This window comes from Mobula hypostoma, chromosome 6, assembly GCF_963921235.1.
Source record: "Mobula hypostoma chromosome 6, sMobHyp1.1, whole genome shotgun sequence".
Lineage (NCBI taxonomy): Eukaryota > Metazoa > Chordata > Chondrichthyes > Myliobatiformes > Myliobatidae > Mobula > Mobula hypostoma.
In genome coordinates this window covers 38775431-38797718 of record NC_086102.1, presented here as the reverse complement: position 1 = coordinate 38797718, position 22288 = coordinate 38775431, and the positions used below count along the sequence as shown (strand labels likewise).

The 22288-nt window shown below is 39.8% G+C and overlaps 1 protein-coding gene across 3 annotated transcripts in view; it reads left to right on the top strand.

Annotated features, from left to right (window-relative positions):
• Window positions 1–7620: 7620 nt before the first annotated feature.
• LOC134347945 (immunoglobulin-like domain-containing receptor 2) overlaps window positions 7621–22288 on the top strand; it is a 125131-nt gene continuing 110463 nt past the window's right edge. For 2 of the 3 annotated variants that reach the window (XM_063050614.1, XM_063050613.1), the window contains exon 1: window positions 7622–7910. In XM_063050614.1, the coding sequence (XP_062906684.1) occupies window positions 7862–7910 (49 nt within the window). In that variant the 5' untranslated portion in view covers window positions 7622–7861. Of the gene's footprint in view, window positions 7911–22288 lie in introns of all 3 variants that reach the window. The other variant, XM_063050612.1, reaches the window with a different exon arrangement.

Here is a 22288-nt window from a genome sequence, read left to right as displayed (position 1 = left end):
TCTGCCTGCCAGAAAAAGCGTGATTTCCCAGTGGCCACCCTTTTCAATTCGACTCTCTGTTCCCATTCCGATATGTCACTGCATGGCCTCCACTATTGCCGTGATGAGGCCACACTCAGGTTGGAGGAGCAACACCTTATTTTCTGCCCAGGTAGCCTCCAAACTGATGGCATGACCATCCATTTCTCTAACTTCTGGTAATTGCCGCTCCCCCCCACTATTCCCCATTGCTGTTTTGCCCTCTCACCTTATCTCTTTACTTGGCCACCCCCTCCCTCTGATGCATCTCCCCTTCCCTTTCTTCCATGGTCTTCTACCCTCTCCTATCAGATTCCCCCTTCTCCAGCTCTTTGTCCCTTTCACCAATCTACTTCCAAGCTCTTTACACCTTCACTCCCCCTCTGTCCCCCCCACCCTGGTTTCACCTATCACCTACCACCTTATACTTCTTCCTCCCTTCCTCCCACCTTCTTACTCTGACTTCTTGTCTTTTTATAACAGTACTAATGAAGGGTCCCGGCCTGAAACGTCAACTGTTTACTCTTTTTCCATGGATGCTGCCTGGCCTGCTGAGATCCTTCACATTTTGTGTGTTGCTTGGTTTTCCAGCATCTATAGATTTTCTTGTGTTTGTGATAGGAACGATGTAATTATGTTTAAGGACCTAAGTATTAACAAAATGGATATGGCAGATGGGTTAAAAGAAGGAACACCAAGCCTTTGATTGGATGCAAATTCATGATAGGGTGCTAAATGAGATTCATGATCTGTTGATAGTTGTGAGAAAGCTATAATGCTGAAGAGTTCTGGTGAATTTGTTTTCAGATAATGTTGTTGCTATAATAAAAAAAAATCTAATCCTGAAACTAGAAATCTGCTAGCCTTGCATCAGAAGAACAACACCTCACATTCCATTTGGGTAACATACAATCCAATGGTATGAATACTGAATTTTCAATTGAAGGTATCCCACATTTCAGTGTCCTTTTTCCTCACCTACCGGTCCACCTAGGTTGTCTTTTTCTTTGTTCAACTTCCCCATTTCCGTCTGCCCATCACCCATACACCTATTCTCCTGTTTCTCATCTCCCTGGCCTGCTCATCCTATCCTCTCCAGCATTTGGTTCTATCTGTCTATCATCCCTCCACTTATCACCTGATAGCCTCTGTCTATACCTTCTGCCTCCCCTTTCCCCTCTCCCCTCTCCCCTCTCCCCACTAGACTGAACCTTCTCAATTTTTTAACCTGGTGTTTCAACTTATCATCACCAGTCTGTGTCTTTCATCTTCCCCCCTTCCCTGACCTGGCTCCATCTATCCACTCCCAACCTCCCCTGGTTCTACCTACCACCTGCTATTCCTATCTCTCTTCTTTATACCGGCTATCTTCTCAGTCATGTGCAAGAGTCATGACCCGACACTTTGAGCATTCCTTTGCCTCCACAGATGTTGCTTGGACCTGCCAAGTTCCTCGAGCAGCAGGTTTTTGCTTCAGATTCCAATTCCAATGCCTTGTGTCTCAGTTCTTACACTATTGATAACTTGACATTAATTCATTGAAAAAAAAATTGAAAATTAGTGTGTTGAAGAAAGAAAACAAGTTACAAAAATTCTTTCCTGACTAACTTTCTTTAGCTTTTTTCAGTTAATAACAGAATTATTTGGTTAGCCCAGAAAGCTTTTTAAATAAGCTTACAGAAGTTGAAAGTGGTAGGAATGTTAACGTGAAATCGTTTGAAAGAGAAAAAACAGATATGCAAAAGGAAAGGGGTGAGGATGGTAGATATCTTGAGTGGAGTGGCCCAACAGTAATTGCTAGAATAGTTGTTTGTAGGTTATAGCAATTATCAATTCAGAAAATTAATGCATTTTTTGCAAATTTACCCCATGATATGAAAGAATGTGAACGTAAAGAACTGGCACTGTCTTTCAAAAGGTGCTTGCACTAATTTGTGGTAAATGAAACAATATGGGCAATTGGAAAGTACTGCACTTTGGAAATCAAGCAAATCACATTTGCAGAGGAAGGATGATGCACAATGTTCAACAATGACGTAAGAATTCAATTTCAGGAGATTTTCAGCCATGTAGTTTTTTTTTGCAATTGAGAGTCGGAAAAAATGTGGTGAAGGGTCAAATGGCAACTGATTGGAAAATGATGGACCCAGCACTTAACAGATTATATGTTTTATATTTATTCATGGCTTTTGGATGACTAACAGTATTTGACAAACCTCCACTACTGACAAAGACAACTACAAAAGATTGTCACTGTCTCCAAATTCCCCTTTAATTTGTTCAGCACCCAGGCATGGAACTATATGTCAATAAGTCTAATTTCTGGAATACCATACCTAACTCTGCTTTGAGAATCTCATCAGAAGAATAACAGTGGTTTGAGGTGTTATATTTGAAGGTGTTGTATTTGAATGTGTGCAGTATACAGAATAAGGTAGATGAACTTGCAGTACAGTTGCAGATTGGCAGGTATCATGGCTGAAAGATTATAGCTGCGAGCTTAATATCCAAGCGTACACATTGTATCGAAAAGACAGGCAGGAAGGCAGAGGGGGCGGTGTTGCTCTGTTGGTAAAAAGTGAAATTAGAAAGGGGTGACATAGGGTCAGGATGGCGTTGAATCATTGTGAATAGAGCTAAGGAACTCCAAGGGTAAAAAGATGGGAGTTGTATTCAGACCCCTAAACAGTAGTAAGGTTGTGGCCTACAAATTATAACAGGAGATAGAAAATTCATGCCTAAAGGGCAATGTTACAATAGTCATGGGGGACTTCAATATGCAGGTAGATCCGCTATTCTGAATTGGGTGTTATACAGTGAACCAGAACTGGTTAGAGAGCAAGGTAAAAGAACCCTTAGTGATCATAATATGATGGATTCACCCTGAAATTTGAGAAGAAGCTAAAGTCAGATGTTGTAGTATTACAGTGGAATAAAGGGAATTACAGAGGCATGAGAGCAGAGTTGGCCAGAATTGATTGGAAAAGAACACTGGCAGGGATGACAGCAGAGCAGCAATGGCTGGAATTTCTGGAAGCAATTTGAAATGCACAGGTATATACATCCTAAAGAGGATGGAGTATTCTAAAGGAAAGGCGACACAACCATGGCTAATAAGACAATTTAAAGCCAACATGGAGGATTGGGAAGCTTTTAAAAACCAACAGAAGGCAACTTAAAGTCATTAAGAAGGTGAAGACGGAATATGAAAGTAAGTTACCCAATAATATTACAGGTTACCAAAAGTTTCTTCAGATATGTAAAATATAACAGAGGAGAGAGAGGATATCTGGCCGCTGTAAAACTATGCTGGAGAGGTAGTAATAGGGACAACGAAATAGCAGATGAACTGATTAAGTATTTTGCGTCAGTCTTCACTGTGGAAGGCACTAGCTGAATGATGGAAGTTCCAGGTGTCAGGGGGCATGAAGTGTGTGGTTACCATAACTAGAAAGAAGGTTCTTGGGAAACTGAAAGATCCGAAGTTAGATATGGTGTACACCCTAGGTCTGATGTTCGAGAGGTTGGGGCCAAAGACTGTAGAACTCCGGAGGCAGTCTCTCCTCAGATTGGAGGCCCATCCGGGTGTGTGAGTGGCTGGCATTGTGGGAAAGGGAGTTGGCTTGCTCTTGTTCTTGCTGCTGCTTGTGTGGTTCTGCTGAATGTCGAAGGCATGGAATATGTGGCAACATGTGCGGTTTGTCCTAGCACATATGTGGTTGTTAACACAAAACAATGCATTTTACTGTATGTTTCGATGTACATAATAGCATAAGATGTAAGAGCAGGACTAGGCCATTTGGCCCATCGAGTCTGCTCCACCAGTCAATCATTGCTGATCCTTTTTCCCCTTCTATCTGTAATCTTTGAAGCTGGGTCCAATCAAGAACCTATCAATCTCTGCCTTCAATACACCCAACGATCTGGCCTCCACAGCTGCCTGTGGCCACAAATTCATCACCCTCTGGCCAAAAAAAATTCTCTGTATCTGTTTTAAATGGACGGCCCTATCCTGAGGATGTACCCTTCTTGTCCAAGACTTACCCCATCATGGGAAACATCCTTTCCACATCTACTCTGTCTAGGCCTTTCAACATTGAAAAGGTTTCAATGAGATCCTCCCCCCGCCACCACCAATCAATCTAAACTCCAGTGAGTACAGACCAGAGCCATCAAATGTTCCCCTTTCATTCCTGGAATCATCCTTGTGAACTTCCTCTGAACCCTCTCCAATGCCAGCACATCTTTTCTCAGATAAGGAGCCCAAAATTGTACACAATACTCAAGGTGAAGCCCCACCAGTGCCTTATAAAGCCTCCACATTATATCCCTGCTCTTGTATTCTAGACCTCTTGAAATGAATGCTAATATTGCATTTGCCTTCCTCACCAATTCAACCTGCAAGTTAACCTTTGGGGTGTTCTGCACAAGGACTCCCAAGACCCTTTGCAACTCAGATTTTTGGATTTTCTTTCCATTTAGAAAATAGTCTGGACATCTATTTCTTCTACCAAACTGCATGACCATGCATTTTCCAATATTGTATTTCATTTGCCACATTCTTGCTCATTCTCCTAATCTGTCTAAGTCCTTCTGTATCCTACCTGTTTCCTCAACAATACCTGCCCCAACACCAATCTTCGTATCATCCGCAAACTTGGCAACAAAGCCATCTATTCCAGCATCTAAATCATTGATATAGAGCATAAAGAGAAACTGTCCCAACACAGACCTCTAGTCACTGGCAGCCAATCAGACAAGGATCCTTTTATTTCCACTTGCTGTCTCCTACCAATCAGCCACTGCTCTAACCATGCCAGTAACTTTCCTGTAATACCATGGGCTCTTAACTTGGTAAGAAGCCTCATGTGTGGCATCTTGTCAATGGCCTTCTGAAAGTCCAAATATACAACATCCCACTGTATCCTCTTTATTGTACTTGTAATCTCCTCAAAGAATTCCAACAGATTTGTCAGGTATGAATTTTCCTTAAGGAAACCATGCTGACTTTGTCCTATCTTGTCCTGTGTCACCAAGTACTCCATAACCTCATCCTTAACAATTGACTCCAACATCTTCCCAGCCACTGAGGTCAGGCTTGTCCTTTCAGGGTAGATATACAGCTGAGTCTTGACTTGAGGCATTAGACCTGCTATGTTGCCCCATCCCTCTGTGAAGTGGTTGTTTTGTCTCGCCAATATACAGATCTGTGCAGTTACGGGGACACTCCATTGATAACAATGTGCGTATTTTGAACAGGGAGGACAGGTGGTTTGAATGAGGGTTTAAAGAAGCCATCGTTTTCAAGCTGGAAAGCCCATCCCTGAATAGAAGGGGTGTGGTATGATACCAATGATCAGCTACTTACAAAGTAGTTCTAACATCCCTACCCTGGCATCTCCACAACAGTTCACCCCCTTCATTCATGCAAACGTGAGACTAAAGACCCTCTTGTTATCTCTACAACTCTTAATGACCCTCGTTTGATTGCTGTACCTTTAAACAACTCACAGTTTATAAGCTGGAAAACTACCCACTATGGATCAGAAATGAAGAAGCCTCTCAGATGAGTGGTGAAGCATCCAGACAGCACAGAAAGTCCAGTTGCCTTGACTTATTGCTGCTTGGTATTTGATGCCATTCTTTACCAGCAGAGCCCACCTTCCTATCCCTCTGATACAATGTATAACCTTGGACGTTCAGTTCGCAACTACAACCATCCTTCAGCCACAGTTCAGTGATGGCCACAAATTCATACCTGGCAACAAGCACTCCCACCTTATTTCTTATACTCTGTGCATCTAGGTACAACACTTTTGAGTACTGGATAAATAAATCTGAGTCTGAAGAACCTGATCATTTGGGTTGATGAACGTAGTACCAGCAACTCAAGAAATTTTAATGGTATTTGGGCCAAAGCAGTCCTGTGGGTTGGCATCCAACACTATGAATACATTCTTTCCAACTTGGTTGTTATGAAATCCACTTACTCACCCAATACTTCTACAAGGAAGTCCAAACCTGTGATCTCTACCACAACCTGTTCTCTCCAAGTCGTGTACCATCTTGACTCAGAAATATGTCAACAGTCTGGCATTATTATGGTCAAGGAGCTCTACAGCACTGAAACAGGCCCTCACTTGAACCATCACCCTCCATACCGCCCCCCCTCCCCTTCATGTACTTGTCTACACTCTTCTTAAATGTTGCAATTGAACCCTCACCCACTACTGGTTCCATGCTTGCACCACCCTCTGTTGTCAAATTCATGGATAGCACAGTGGGAGAACTTTCAACAGATGGACTGCAACAATTCGGGAATGTCTCATCCCATCTTCTCACTGGCAGGAAGTGGCCAGCCGGGGTCACATCCCGCAAGATCTTCCCTGTAATCAGCTAAGAGTCCACGAAAGGTATTGTTTCTCCTTTAATCACTATTTGCCAGGGCAGTTTTATTTGTTTCCTACTTGAGCAGATGCTTGCACTTTTCCTGTGGCTTTCAAAATTTGGGCTCACGTTTGAAACAAGGCTGGCGCACTCAAATCCAGCGTTTTTAAAACAACATCAGAACTGAATGTCGGAAGATTTTCAGCGTGAGGCTTTTTCTGGAGAAAAATTATACATGTCTTGAGTGGCAAAAAGTCAAATGACAGTTGAAAAGGAGAAATGATATCTGTGCTTAAAAAGCAATCACTTGTAGAAGGGAAGTAAAGGTTAAAATCTCAGCTCAAGATGGAGTTGCATAACGCATCGAGCGGGGGTGGAATTGTTAGCTGAATGGGTGAACAAATTAGACAGAATAACCACCTAGTTTTGTTTTAACTTGCTTCTTTCGAAGGATAATCGGCCTGGAAGGTTAACTTTCCAACCATTCTGTCTTGAGCTGCCAAATGTGTTCACAATTAATTTTTTTTAAATTTTGCTCAAGTTGTTCTGGAATCCACTCAGTTGAAATGTGACGTTTGGAATCAGGACAATTGCTTCATTTTCCCGAGAAGGTTATCAATTCCGGTCATGCCTCCGCTCGGCGCTGCCTCCAATAAATGTCTGAATACCGCAAGTTGATTACATTGTTGCAGCAAAATTGTGCTACATGAAGTGTACAGATACATCACATAAAACAAACAAGCGTCATCTTTTCATTTCAAAACGACTTCCGTTGCTGGAATTTTTAACTAAATTCATTAACTTCGGCATGACGGCTTTCTGTTAATGCACACAGCTGCATTGAAACAACGAGCATCATCCATGCAGTCGAAAGTTCATGCGTTTGGTACAGTTAATTAGAATTCTGATCTTATTCCCAAATGAAATACGAAAAAAAAACCGATGGCGGTAGAAATTCTGTAAAAATATAAACAAAGAATTAAATAATTTGTACTTTATTCGTTTAACACATAGCAGCGTCACGAACGCAATCAATTTCAACCACAGCGGAGCCCAAAACAGCATCAATGAAGCCATGTGATTGGAAAAGCTCATTGGCAGAGGGGGGGGGGGGATCCAGGACACTTCTGGCGTGAATTAATTTCTGTGTCAGACATTGCTTTAGCCGATGTACAAAGCAATAAAATATTTTATGCTGTAAAGCTGTTATCTGAACTTCCGAGGCGACGTTCCTTCCTGCAGACTTTCTTTCTGTCGGACTCGGGCGAGTGCACAGCCCTTACAGGGTAGACGAGTAACAGGTGCCAGATAAAGCTTGCCCGATAGTTTAGTGTCTGCCAGTATTGAGAGAGACGGGAGAGAGGGATTTCAATGGGAAACAGGAATTTAATTCACAATCCAAGATTACGTGATATCGAGTCATAACAGAAACTCTGGGATGTAAAGGACATTCAAAATGTGGCAATCTGCATTCTCATGGTGGATGGCTCTTCTCTGCCTGGCAGGTAAGAGTTAAACTATGTTTAACTTTGTAGTAAATGCGATGGTACCGCTAGCTCCCGCAAAAAAAAATCGATGAATGAACATGGCTGTCCAAAGGCGAGTTTATCGTTCTTTTCGTATATTGTGTGCTAAATCACCTGCTATTTTCGAGATGGTTCGCAATTCTCTATTTAACCCCCTGTGGACGTGCTGCATCATTAATAATTATACTAGGTGTATCTTGGTCCCCGTGTGATTAATCTGTCATTTGAAAATTGATATTTAATCGCTGAAGTGTTTCAAAGTTTTTCATTTAGTAATATTGGTGAAACCGTTAGACGCACCGGAAGCAAATAAAAACATGTATTATGTTTTAGTAGCAGAATGCCTTACCAAAAGATCGCTACGATCTTAGTATTTCTAAACAACAGAATATTAAACTATTCATGTTAAATTGAAAATTCTGTATTTCAGTGATTCGGTTCGTTAAAATCCTCGTCACTGGAATGCTAGACGATCCGTGATTCATCCTTTGCTCCGAGTCGCATGATGCAGTTAATCACACATGCATAGATTCGGTCTGTTGCAGGAGTAATACACGAACTCGTTTCTCCAAATAAATTGTATGTTTGCTTGGAGAATCGTGAATGTAAATGAACACGACTAATAGGAATTCTGTTTCATGCTTGCGTCTGAACTGAACACCACGTTTTTCCAGTCTATTCTTCAACCTTTTGCAGTAGGCGAACCAACGCTTTGTAGTTTGCAATACATATGCTGTTAGGCTCAATTTGTGCCAGGGGATGCAGCAAAAACAATGATTGGCTCCAATCCCCGAAAATGTTTAATTGTTTATCCTCTGAACTGGTTGGAACAAAACTTCAGAAGGACTGCCGATATTTTACTGCAGTTCCCGGAGAGCTGGACGCAAGTGCAACTAGTTGTTAAAATGGAGGCACTCCTGCATACAGCTTCCTTGATAGATTTTGTAGAACATTAACGGGAATTTTATTTCTTTACTTACCGACCTACTTCAACCAACAGAATTATTGGTCCTCCGGTGAACAGTGTACAGTATAAAAAAATAATGATGTAGACCATGGAGCCGTCTCGTTTTGCGCTCACTTTTGTGCGAACATATCAGTAAGAAAATGTGTGATCAGTGCAGTGAAACGAGTTAAACCAAAATGTTGGAAGTGTGGAAATAAGCTTGTTAAAGTGAAATTGAGTGGATTAAAGGTCAAACTTTAAAAGGCATCACTCATAACGTAACAAGCTTTCGTGTGTGGGGGCGGGGGTAGGGGAGGGGACACCATGGAACTGCGTTTAGAAAACAGCACATTCGGTATGCTCTATGATTAACTGAGTTTATTGTATATGGGCTGCAGATTCTATTTCTGCGGAAGATATCACTTTTCAAAACAAAACTTTTAATTGGATGACCAGTTATAGTTTTGCTATGCTAATATTTCATAAAATTTCAGATTCTTTGGTAATATTATTTAGTAATACTATAAAAAGTAAGTAATACTAGTTAGAACAAGAGCAGTCCAAACGTGAGTAACAATTTGCACTGCAGGCAATAATTATGTTAGAACAGTGTATGATGGTAGACCAGAACTTGACTTGTGTGTACAGTGAGATGCAACTGAACTAGAGGAATCAGAGGAGGTTTATGTAATGTCACTACAACTGAAACGTTTAGACCATAAGACAGGAGCAGAATTAGGCACTATATATAGGCTGGGGTTGTTTTTTTCTCTCTCTCTCTCTCTCTCTGTAAAGCAGTGATTGAATGGAAAACTAAGGTATAGAAAATGGAGGGCCCTAGGTAGGTTCCTCCCATTTGCTGTTTCCCTTGGCAGACAGGTCAAAAACCAGGGTGTATAAATTTAAAGTAATTGGTAGAGAAGTTAGAATAGTAATGAAGGAAGGTCTGTCCAACCAGAGACTAGTAGATACTTGGAATTCAGACTGTAAATGAGTGGCAGAGAAAGAGACCCTCATCATATTTAAACACCTGTGTACAGGAAGAGGCAGGGTTAGGTTGAGTGGCTGTTTTTGAACTGATCAGATATGCAGACATCCCACCCTGCAAAAGCTCATTTCGGGGAGGTAGCACCGTCAATTTGCGGGAGACTCCTGGAACCAACGGGAGAGGTGGGACGTCTGCAATAGAGTAGCTCCTGAGCAGCTAGCCAGCTAGTGTAAATAACCTGTTAAACTCACCTCAACATGTCTTTTACAGTCTTAACCCACCATGGGCAATAGAAAAGTCACTGTTGCAAACAGTGCAGTGAGCAACCCTGTCATTATTTTGACCCCTATTAGGCAGGGGTACACTTTAGTGTAGTCTGGGGTGACGTACGTTTTAATTATTTTTTTTGGAACACTTTGCCATGGCTCATTCGCTCACTCTCTCTCTCGCTCGCCCTCGGAAAAATCGATTTCCGGGATATTGTATATAATTTGTGGGCATCAGGGAGCCACTATCAATATGCAGGAGACTCCCGGAACTTCCAGGAGAGGTGGGATGTCTGGATATGATGAGCCCCAGAGATCTCCTTTCATGTCTTTAATTTTCCATGATTTTGTAACAACCATGAGCAAATTATTTTTGAAAAAATTCAATTGGCCAGTAGTATAAATGTGCTGGAGAGGTGAGTGTTAATGAGCAGAGCTATTTCTGGGTATATAGTTGAAGACCATTGTGGTTCACTGAGGAGATCAGCTAAAATGTGGTTGGGTTGTTTTAACAAAGTTGCTGAATATTTCCATTAATGTATTAGGCCACTAATTTTGATGTACTATCAGATCAATACTAACTACTTAGAGTTGCCAGTATTATGGATGTAATTATATATGACTATGCAATTATATAAGCACAGAATCAGTCACCATCAAATACAATAAATATATTGCCCTGCATTGTGCTCTGTGAATGGTGATTAGTTGGTGACCTACTTGTTGCAGAATATCTAGCCTTTGTACTGCTCCTGTAATCAACTATTGAGTTGACTAGGGTTTTTCACTGGTGGTCTGAGTCACAGAGATGCAGCACAGAAACAGTCTCTTGGGACCCACCAAGCCCATGCTGACTATTACCCACCCATTTTCCCCAATCCTGTATCAATCCAATTTTTATTCTTCCTACATTCCCATCAACTCTTCCCAGGTTCTGCCACTCACCTACACTCTAGGGCAATAATACAGTAGCCAATTAATTCTCCAACCTACACACTTTGGAAATGTGTAGGAAACAGGAGCACCCAGAAGAAGCAGGCACAGAAACAGGGAGAATGACAGCACAGATACTATTGGAGGTCAGGACTGAATCTAAGTATCTTGCGCTATAAGGCTGTGGTTTGACTAGCTGTATTACTGAGATGATAAAGTACTCCTTGAGCACATACACCAGCGTAGAACCAAATAAAAGTGCGCGAGAAAGAAGATTCTATTTAGCACAATAGCTTGTATAAAATACATGGTTAAGACTCGGGGCTTTTTGTGAGGAGATGAAATGGAACTGTGTAATTTGGCTTGGGTAAAGTTTGTATTGTGTCCTTAGGCTTTCACTTTGTGAATAATTATGACATTAGCATCTCTAAAAATTTAATTTGAATATTCTGTAGCATATTAATGTTTCATATTCACCTTCTCCCTTCTTGTTTTGGAATCGTTTTCCTCGAGTTTGTTCTGTACAGCTTCAAAGGTACAATTTAATGTCAGAGAAATGTGTACAATATACATCCTGAAATGCTTGTGTGTCAAACTAAAATATTGCACTTATTCTTAGTGTTTATGTATATGAACTTCATCCTAGATGTTTTTTTTTTCACTTGCAATATCTCCATCAGGATTTCTGCATGGTTCTTTGCCAGTTGTTCCCCAGTTGAAACAATAATAAAATTTTTAAAATGTTTTTTCTGTAGGTTCAAACACTGACATTTCTCCATGTCATGTTTGGTGTTGCCTTAATATTCAAACTTATGGTACAATGGGGCTTTCTGGAGCAACCAAACCTCAATGTTAAATAGATGTTTGGCCCTATCATTGTAGTTTGTGTTATGTTGCGTAAGTAAGGGGTAGGGAGGGACACTGCCACATGTTGAATTATCATCTCCAGTGGCCATTATTTTCTAGAGTAGCAGAATATGAAGACTGAAAGGGTGGAACAAAAATAAAGTACTGAAACTAAGTAATTCAAGGTCTGGAAAGTTTTCAGATGTTTTGATGAAATTGTTGCATTGTTTATTTTGTTATTTCCTGAAGAGACTCACTCTCTGGGACACGGCTCAAATAACAGGATAACACCATTATTTTAATCAGGTTCCATTTCTTTAAGTATGATCCTTAGCAGAGATAGTCAACTGATAATTCTATTAATGTGAACATTGCTGCAGCAAACATTTCCAAGCAATCACTGATTAGAGTTCCGTCTATCCAGCATGGTGTGGCTAAAGTCAATAACAATCAATCCAGATTTTCATGGCAATATTGTTAATCAGTATATATTCTTTAAAGTATGAGTTGAATGAACCTGTGGCAGCTGTATTAGTGAAATTAAACAAGGAAATCAGGGAATGTCTGCCTCTCCATCCTCCATAAGCAAAATAATGTGTTCCACTGTGAAATGTGCCATTCAAACATGTGCAATCACAATAAGTTCAGGTTCCAATTTTGTATACTCATGAAGCATAGTAAGAAAATATAGAATAAGTAAATTTTTAACATTATGATTTGTCTTAATTACTGTTAACAGCCATCCCAGAATGGAAATTTGAGCCCAATTTCATCAGGTTTCATTATTGGAGTTAAGAAAATTAAAGCACGGGTCCCATCTCCTCAAGTCTGCCCACCAGTTCCATTTCTGTGCTCTCAATTCCTCAAACTTCCCTCGAAAGATTTATTTATATTCTTTAATCTCTCCAATGATTTAGTCCCTATAATCCTCCATATTAGAAACCATCCTCTGCAAGCTGGTTTGTTTGTACTTCAGTTTTAAATTACTGCTCCCTTATTGTGTAACGTTTTTTTAAAGATTTTCCCGTCCGAAAAATCTCAACATTATCCCATCATACTCATTACGAACTTGTATGTTTGATTAAGATCACACCTTATTCTTCTAAACTTCAAAGAATACAGAGCTAATTTTGAAAGGTCAACCCTTTCATCCCAGGAATTAACCTAGTGCATGTCTTTCAATGTCATTAACAACACTTAAAATTAATGGGGGGGGGGTTCAGAGATATGGGGCAAATGTGGGCATGTCAGACTAGCACTGGACTAGCATCATGGTTAGCGTGGATTAATAGAGCCAAAGGGCCTGTTTTTATGTTACTCTGGCAATTTTTTTCTTAAATAAGGGGACCAAAACTACACAGACCTGAGTGACCTCACTGGTAATCTGTACAACTGTAACATACTTGCCTATTTCTAACCTCCAAGCATCTTACAATAAAGGTCAATATACCATTTGCTTTCCTACTGAAGTTTTGTGGTTCATGTGCAAGAACACCAAGATCCTTCTGTACTATTTTTCTTCCTTTAAGTAATAGTCTGCCTTTGAATTCTTCTCACCAAAGTGCATGACCTTGCACTTTCCACATTTGTCAAGTTTTTTTTCCACTTTAATACTATCCAAATACCATCATTGCAATGTCCTCGCTCCACTTTTTAAGAAGGGAGGGAGGCAAAAAAACAGGAAATTACAGGCCTGTTAACCTGACTTCATTGTTTGGGAAGATGTTCAAAGTAAATTTATTATCAACGTACATATATGTCACCACATACAACCCTGAGATTCATTTTCTTGTGAGCATACTCAATAAGTCTATAATAGAGTAATAACCATAATAGAATCAATGAAAGACCGCACCAACTTGGGCATTCAACCATTGTGCAAATGACAACAAACTGTGCAAACACAAAATTATTAAATAAATAGTAAATAAGCAATAAGTATCGAAAACATGAGAGGAAGAATCCTTGAAAGTGAATCCATAGGTTGTGGGAACAGCTCAGTGCTGGGGTGAGTGAAGTAATTCACTTTGGTTCAAGAGTGTGATGGTTATTAATGGTTCCTGAAGCTGGTGGTGTGAGTCCTGAGGCTCCCGTACCTCCGTTCAGATGGTGGGAGTGAGAAAAGAGCATGATCTGGAGTGATCAAGAGTGAGAAAAGAGCATGATCTAGAGTGAGAAAAGAGGATGATCTGTAGTGATCAAGAGTGAGAAAAGAGCATGATCTGGGTGGCAGATGATGGATGCTGCTTTCCTGGACTCCTGCTGGAGTCTATTATTAAGGATGAGGTTTTGTGGTACATACTTGGAGGCACATGATAAAATAAGTTGAAGTCAGTTTGGTTTCCTTGAGGAGAAATCTTGCCTGACAAATCTGTTGGAATTCTTTGAGGAACTAACATGCAGGATTGAAAGATGTGGGCATGAATAGAAAACTGGCTGATTAGCAAGAGGCAAAGAGTGGGAATAAAGGGGTCCTTTTCTGGTTGGCTGCTGGGGTTCCACAGGGGTCATTGTTGGGACTGCTTTTCACATTAAATGTCAGTGATTTGGACGATGGAGTTGTTGGCTTTGTGGCCAAGTTTGCAGGTGATATGAAGATAGATGGAGGAGAAGTTGGTGTTAAGGAAGCAGGGGGTCTGCGGAAGGACTTAGACAGATTAGGAGAATGGGCAAAGAAGTGGCAAGTGGAATAAGGAAAGTGCATGGTCATGTACCTTGCTAGAAGGAATGAAGGTGTAGACTATTTTCTAAATGGAAAGAAAGTACAAAAAACTGAGGCGCAAGGGGGCTTGGGAGTCCTTGTGCAGGATTCCCTGAAAGTTAACTTGTGGGTTGAGTCAGTGGTAAGGAAGGCAAATGCAATGTTAGCATTAATTTCAAGAGGACAGAATATAAGAGCAAGGATGTCATGGTGAAGCTTTATGGCATTGGTCAGATCACACTTCAAAGATTCAAAATGCATTTATTATCAAAGAATGTATAAATTATACAACCTTGAGATCTGTTTGCTTACAGGCAGTCGCAAAGCACTTGGAGTATTATGAGCAGTTTTCAGCTTCTTGTCCAGGAAAGGATGTGCTGGCAATAGGGTGGATCCAGAGGAGGTTCATGGGAATTATCCTGAGAATGAAAGGGTTAACATATGAGTATTTGATGGCTCCAGGCCTGGATACAATGAAGTTTAGAAAAATGATGTGGGATCTCATTGAAACCTATCGAATATTGAAAGGACTAGATAGTGGAGGTGGAGAGGATTTTTCCTGTACAGGGATACTGTAGGACCAGAGGGTGCAGCCTCAGCATAGAAGAACGTCCCTTGACAACAGATGTGCAATTCTTTTAGCCAGTGAGTGGTGAATCTGTGGAATTCATTGCCACTGGTTGCTGTGGAGGCCAAGACAGCGGTTATATTTAAAGCAAAGGTTGATAGCTTGACTTGTAAGTGCATCAAAGGTTATTGGGAGAAGGCAAGAGAATATGTTTGACAGGGTAATAAATCAGCTATAATGGAATGGCAGAGTAGACTCGATGGGCTGAATGGCCAAATTCTGTTCCTTTGTTTATGGTCAATGTGCCCTCACATCTATTTGTGAGAATCGGCAAACTTGGATACATGATATTTTGCTTTCTTCTCCAGCTCATTAATATACAGTGCCTATAAAAAGTATTCACCCCTCCCTGGAAGTTTTTGTGTTTTATTGTTTTACAACATTGAATCACAGTGGATTTAATTTGGCTTTTTTTTTGACACTGATCAACAGAAAAAGACTCTTTAGTGTCAAAGTGAAAGCATATCTCTACAAAGTGATCTAAATTAATTACAAATATAAAACACAAAATAATTGATTGCATAATTACTCACCCCCTTCAAGTCGGTATTTAGTTGATGCACCTTTGGCAGCAATTACAGCCTTGAGTCTATGTGGGTAGGTCTCTATCAGCTTTGCACATTGGGACACTTCAATTTTTTCCCCTTCTTCTTTACAAAATAGCTCAAACTCTGTCAGTTTGCATGGGGATTGTGAGTGAACAGCCCTTGTCAACTCCAGCCACAAATTCTCAATTGGATTGAGGTCTGTACTCTAACCTGGCCACTCCAGGACATTAACTTAGTTGTTTTTAAGCCATTCCTGCATAGCTTTGGTTTTATGCTTGGGGTCATTGTCTTGCTGGAAAACATATCTTCTACCAGGTCACAGTCCTCTTGCAGACTTTGTCAGGTTTTCCTTCAGGATTTCCCTGTATTTTGCTGCTATTCATTTTACCCTCAATTGTCACAAGCCTTCCAGGGCCTGCTGCAGTGAAGCAACCCCAAAGCATGATGCAACCACCACCATGCTTCATAGTAGGGATGGTGTGTTTTTGACGATGCGAGGTTTTTGGCTGATGTCAAAAGGTTTAGTCTGGTTGCAAAAAAGCTCAATTTTGGCTTCATCAGACCATAGAACCTCCTTCCAGCTGACTTCAGAGTCTCCCACGTGCCTTCTGGCAAACTCTACCTGAGATTTCATGTGAGTCTTTTCAATATTGCTTTCTCTTTGCCACACTCCTGTAAAGCAACAACTGGTGAAGCACCCGGGCAATGTTGTTGCACGCACAGTCTCTCCCATCTCAGCCACTGAAGTTTGTAACTCCTCTAGAGTTGTCATGGGTCTCTTGGTGGCCTCCCTCACTAGTCCCCTTCTTGCACAGTCATCCAGGTTTTGAGGACAGCCTGCTCTAGGCAGATTTACAGCTATGGTGTATTCTTACCATTTTTTTGATAATTGATTTGACTGTACTCCAAGGGATATTCAGTGACTTAGAAATTTCCTTGTATCCATCTTCTGACTTGTGCTTTTCAATAACCTTTTAGTGTTTTTGCTTGGAATGCTTGTTTGTCTTGATAGTGTAGTTTTTGTCAGGATACCAACTCACCAGCAGTTGGACCTTCCAGATACAGGTGTATTTTTACTATCAACTCCTTGACTGCACACAGGTTTATATGCATTTTGGACACCTTAACTAAGTATGTGACTTCTAAAACTAATTGGCTGCACCAGTGATGATTTGGTGTGCGGTATTAAAGGGGATGAATACTTATGTAATCAATTATCTTGTGTTATGTATTTGTAATTTATATCACTTTGTTTTCACTGACATGAAAAAGTCTTTTTCTGTTGATCAGTGTCAAAAAAGGCAAATTAAATCCACTGTGATTCAATGTTGTAAAACAATAAAACATGAAAACTTCCAAGGGGAGGGGGTGGTAGATACTTTTTATAGGCACTGTAAGTAGTAAATAATTGAGGGCCAAGAACTGTTCCTTGGAAACTCCAATTGTTTCATCCTTCCAGCCTGAAAAAGACTTTTTTTTCTTTTGGCAGTGAGAACCAACTGCTTCTTGCTACTTCTTTCTGCATCATTTGTTTATCCTAGGTAACCTAAGTTCTGTATTCTGTACCAATCTTCTGATCAAGTTATTATGTATTTTCTCAACTTTTGACATTCCAGGGCCCTTTTATAGGGTGCAGTACTGCAATGGTTTTCAAAGCAGAACAAATTCCAGTGCAAAACTTCACAAACTGAGCAGATTTCAGTATAATGATGACTGGTGCTGTTTATTTACTGCTGTCCACTGAATCTGGCTCATGTTTTCTAAGCATACTCCAGAGAACTAATATTAAATCCTCTTTGATCTGTTCAATACACAACAAGCAATATCTTTGTCAATTGAGCCAACCACTTCTTGTACAATAAATCCACCAGACTCATGAATCTTTACAACGTTCCCACTTTTTAACATCTTGGGGCTATCCTTTTTAGGTAAGGAGGTTAAATTATATAATGTCCTCCAGAGGTGGCCTGTAATAAGATTTATTTCCTCCTGCACTCAAATTCTCTTATGACCAACACAATTTTTGTCTTCCTAGTTGCCTGCTGTACTTTCAACTGTGGGGGGATGAGATGGCATAAGAAAATTGATTAAATTGAGTTAAATTGAATTAAAATGAGTTAAATTGCTGATCACTTTCCTATCAATCCACATACCAATAACCAACAATCTTTTAGTTTCCTTTGAATCCTATGATATCATTATCCTGATGTTGATATGTCCTTAATAATTAGAACATCATTCTACTCACATAAAAGAGATACCAAGCACTGCTAGCAATTTCATGTTCAAGGAGCTGATTCTTAATGTTGATGATATTTGAAAGATTTGCTTCAAAAATCCTTCTAATACATGTATTTTTATAATTCCAATTTGCCAAAAATCTCATTAGATTCAAATTCTTTTATTGTAAAGATATCTTCCCCACTGATGATTTCCAATCTTTGAGTTGGAGCTCAGTGTTAGTACTGCAAGCATTTAAAAATAAATATGGTTAAATTCCAAAAACCTTTTATTCCATCTCTTTATGTTCAATAAAATGTTGATTATGAGTAATCTCACTGGGGATTTGATCACAAAGGGTTATTCAGATTCATTTTCCTGCATCTTCCTCCACTTATTGTGTGCTTGACAAGTTGAATGCACTTAAAATATGTTTCTGTTAGTCAAGACTGGGAAAGTTATAATCTGTTCAGCTAGATCTTTAGAGAAGCCCAGCATCAGCTTCAGTGCACCCCACCCACATGATTTTTCCTGACATGGGGAAGGTTCCACAAGATTGGCAAATTATAAATGTAAGCTCTCTTGCTGTCTGGAAAGCAGGGAACTAAGGCTTGGTGGCTACTCATCTGTCAGAAGGAAAACTTTTTAAAAACTGTTGTAACAAGATGTACAAAAAAAAACTATATCCAGGTCATTGGACAAAATCAACATGGTTATGTGAAAAGGAAATGGTGCTTGACCAATTTATTGGAATTCTTTTGATGAAGTGACATTCAGTGTACTTTGATTTCCAGAAGGCATTTGATAAGGTGCTCAATCAGAGATTATTGTAGAAAAATATAATATTATGGAATTGCATATTGACATGTTTCTGGCTAACAAGAAATGGAAGATGGGCATGAATGGGTTTTATTCGGGCTGGCAAGATGTAAGAGAGATGATGCCTCTTTTTAATGAACTATAAAGATGGAAGAAGGCACAACAGGTATGATTGTTAAATTCGCCACTGACACAAAGTGTAGGAATTAAGAGGACACAAGGATGTATGTAGCATATGTGAGTGAGTAAGGATCAAGTAAAATGGGTACAACATAGGAAAATGTGAAGTTATCAGGATAAAATAAAAGGAGAACATCTAATTGTTGAGAGATTGCAGAAGAATCTGATATCCTACTATGACTTGCTAAGAGATACTATACTGTGCCTTGAAAAGGTATTCTGCCCCTACAACTAATTTCACATTTTCCTATAAACACTGCCTGGCCTGTTGCATTCCACCAGCATTTTGTGTGTTGCTTGAATTTCCAGCAACTGCAGATTTTCTCATGTTCACATTTTATTCTCTCATTTTCTAAATTTCAAATACACTGAAATGAGATTTTGAGCTATCCTACAAAACATTGTGAATCATGTCAAATCAAAAGAAAAATTCTAAAATCTGTCAACAATTTATTAAATTTTTTTTCAAAAAATTGATACTTCAAAAGTATTCATCCCGTGTGTCATCTACACTAACTTTCTTCAGGTGTAATATACATATCAACTCACCCAATTTGTTGATGTAGGAAATTGGAGGGTCACATGAATAAATATTCCCTCTCTCTGTAAGGTCCAATAGTATGGTAGATTTTCAACAGACTAAACCAAAATGAAGATGAGCGTTCAATGGAAGTCCGGAAAATGATAATAGAGAATCTCAAATCTGGGGAAGGGTACAATATAATCTCAAAGACACTGAACAAATCTTGGACTCAGTGCAGTCTGTTGAGGAAAAAGTGGAAAAATATGAAACCACAGTCTAACTGCCCAGGTCAGACTGCCCTCTAAAGTTGGTCACCGGAGGTGAATGGCATTTGTAAGAGAGGTTACTGTGACACCAACAGTCACTCTGAATGAGCTGCAGAAGTCAAAGGCTGCAACTGGAGATGAAGTTCATGACTTTACAAATTTAATGCCTTGTACAAAAAGGGTATGTCTGGAAGAGTGACAAGGAAGATACCCTGATTTTATAAAAAACATTTCTTTCCCCATAAGGACCTTGCAATCACTTAGAAGATGCGGTAAAGATGTGGAAGAAGGTCTTGTAGTCGCATAAGACTGAAGTGGAACTTTTTCACCTCAACACTAAGCGATATGTGTGGTGTAAATCTAATACTGCGCATCAGCCAGGTAACATCATCCTTCTGTAAAATATAGGAAAGCAGCATCACGCTGTGGGGAAGCTTTTCAGCAGCAGGGACTGGAGGTCTTGTCAGGATTAATGGAAAGATTAATGCTGCTAAATGGAGATCCTGGGTAAAAACTTGATGGCCTCTTTCAGAAAGCTTAAACTGGGGAGGAAGTTCATCTTTCATCAGGACAACGGCCCAAATCACACTGCCACAGCAACCACTGAGTGGCTTCAAATGAAGAAAATTGATGTCCTTGCGTGGCCCGGTCAGAGTCCTGACCTTAACCTGATCAAACATCTCTGACAAGACCTCAAGATTACTGTCCAACACTGCTCCCTAACTAATCTGCACACCTTGAACAACTTTGAAAGGAGGAATGTGCAAATCTTGCTCCTTCACGTCGTTAAAAGCTAATAGAGACTTGCCCAAAAAGACTACAGGCTGTAATAGCTGTGAGAGGTGGCTCAACTAATTACTGAGTAAGGGGTGTATGAATACTTTTGAACTGGCTGACATCCAGTTTTTTAATTATTAGTTTTTCATGCTTCACAAAATTTTTTCCATTTTTGGGCTCTGCTGTGTAAAAATAAGCATATGATTCACAAATAAAAATACTCAGTTAAATTGATCCAAATCCTTGGTTGTAATACTCATTTATGCGAACAAAGGATTGGGGGTGAATACTTTTACAAAGCATTGTATAAATGCACGGATCGTATTTGTGTATTAAATGGACTGATAAACCTGACATATTTGCATGTTCCTGTGACAAAATGTGTTTGGTTTCTGAATAGCTGTGCCATTCTCCCTTAAAATTATATCATAGCATGTGAAGCATCCATTCTTCCTGTCCTGGTTTCCTGCACAAACTATATTGCCACATGCTGTACAGTTCACTCACCTGTCAACGGCTTCTTGCTTTCCCTCCTCCACTTTCTTATGCTGACTTCTCATCTTTTCTTCCAGTCTTGATGAAGGGTCTTGTCTGAAACCTGCTGAGTTCCTCCAGCATTTTGTGTGTGTTGCTCGGATTTCCAGCATCTGCAGATTTTCTCATGTTTTGTCTTTTTCATCTCTGTCGATTCAATTACTGATTGTAACCCTGCCAAGTTTTATTCCACTAGAAAGCTTTGAAGTTGCCTCCAGTAAATGGAATATTGCTGTTGCAATAATCAGTTCATCTTTTAGTATTAGGGATGGCTAAATTGTTCAGTACTTTTTTATGTGTGTATATATATATATATAAAACAACAGATATTGGTGAGCAATTTACAGTTGTACAACTATCAGGGAGACGTTAAGTAGTTCAATTGCTTTTTGCAGTAACTACAAACAAGTGACTTTGTTAGTAGTTGATGAATTAGATCCTGAAGTCCATGTTGCCTAATTGTCTACATAAGAAAGAGGAGCAGAATTAGGCCATTCAATCCACTGAGACTGCTCCACCATCATGGCTGATCCTGGATCCCACTCCACCCTTCTCGAAAGGCAGTAAAACCCTGAAATGTTATTGAAGGTAGCACCCAAGTTTTTAAACAGCGTATAATTTTTGCTTTCCTTTTTATTGAATCTTATTCTCTGAATTTCAAAATTCTCTGCACATAAAATTAGTAACAATTTCTCTGCACTTTATTTTTAATTATATTAAAGCTTCTAAATACTTACATTTGGAAATTATAATCCTTTTTCCAGACTCTAATCTAAAGTCTTAATTTTATTTTAAAGTAAGCTCTTTATTCCCGGTGGAAGCAATGTCCTTGGGGACAAATAAACCTTTGCTTACTTAGAAGCAGAGAGCTGCTAATTGAATGGCATAAGTGGGAAAACATTGCTAGGATGTCTTGATGTTAGGGTATTGGGAGGAAAGTATAGGGGAGGTTGCCAGAGTTTTTTTTATACAGTGTGTGCATGCATGGCACACACTGCCAGGGTTGGCAATACAGGCAGATACATCAGGGACTTTTAAGAAACTGTTAGATGGGCACATGATTGATAGAAAAATGGAATACATTCCAAATTAAATACAGTACTTCAAAATCCAGAAGATTCCATAGAAGATTTTGGATTTGGGGGAAACCTGAAGCAATTTAATTGTAAGACTTGTTGAGAA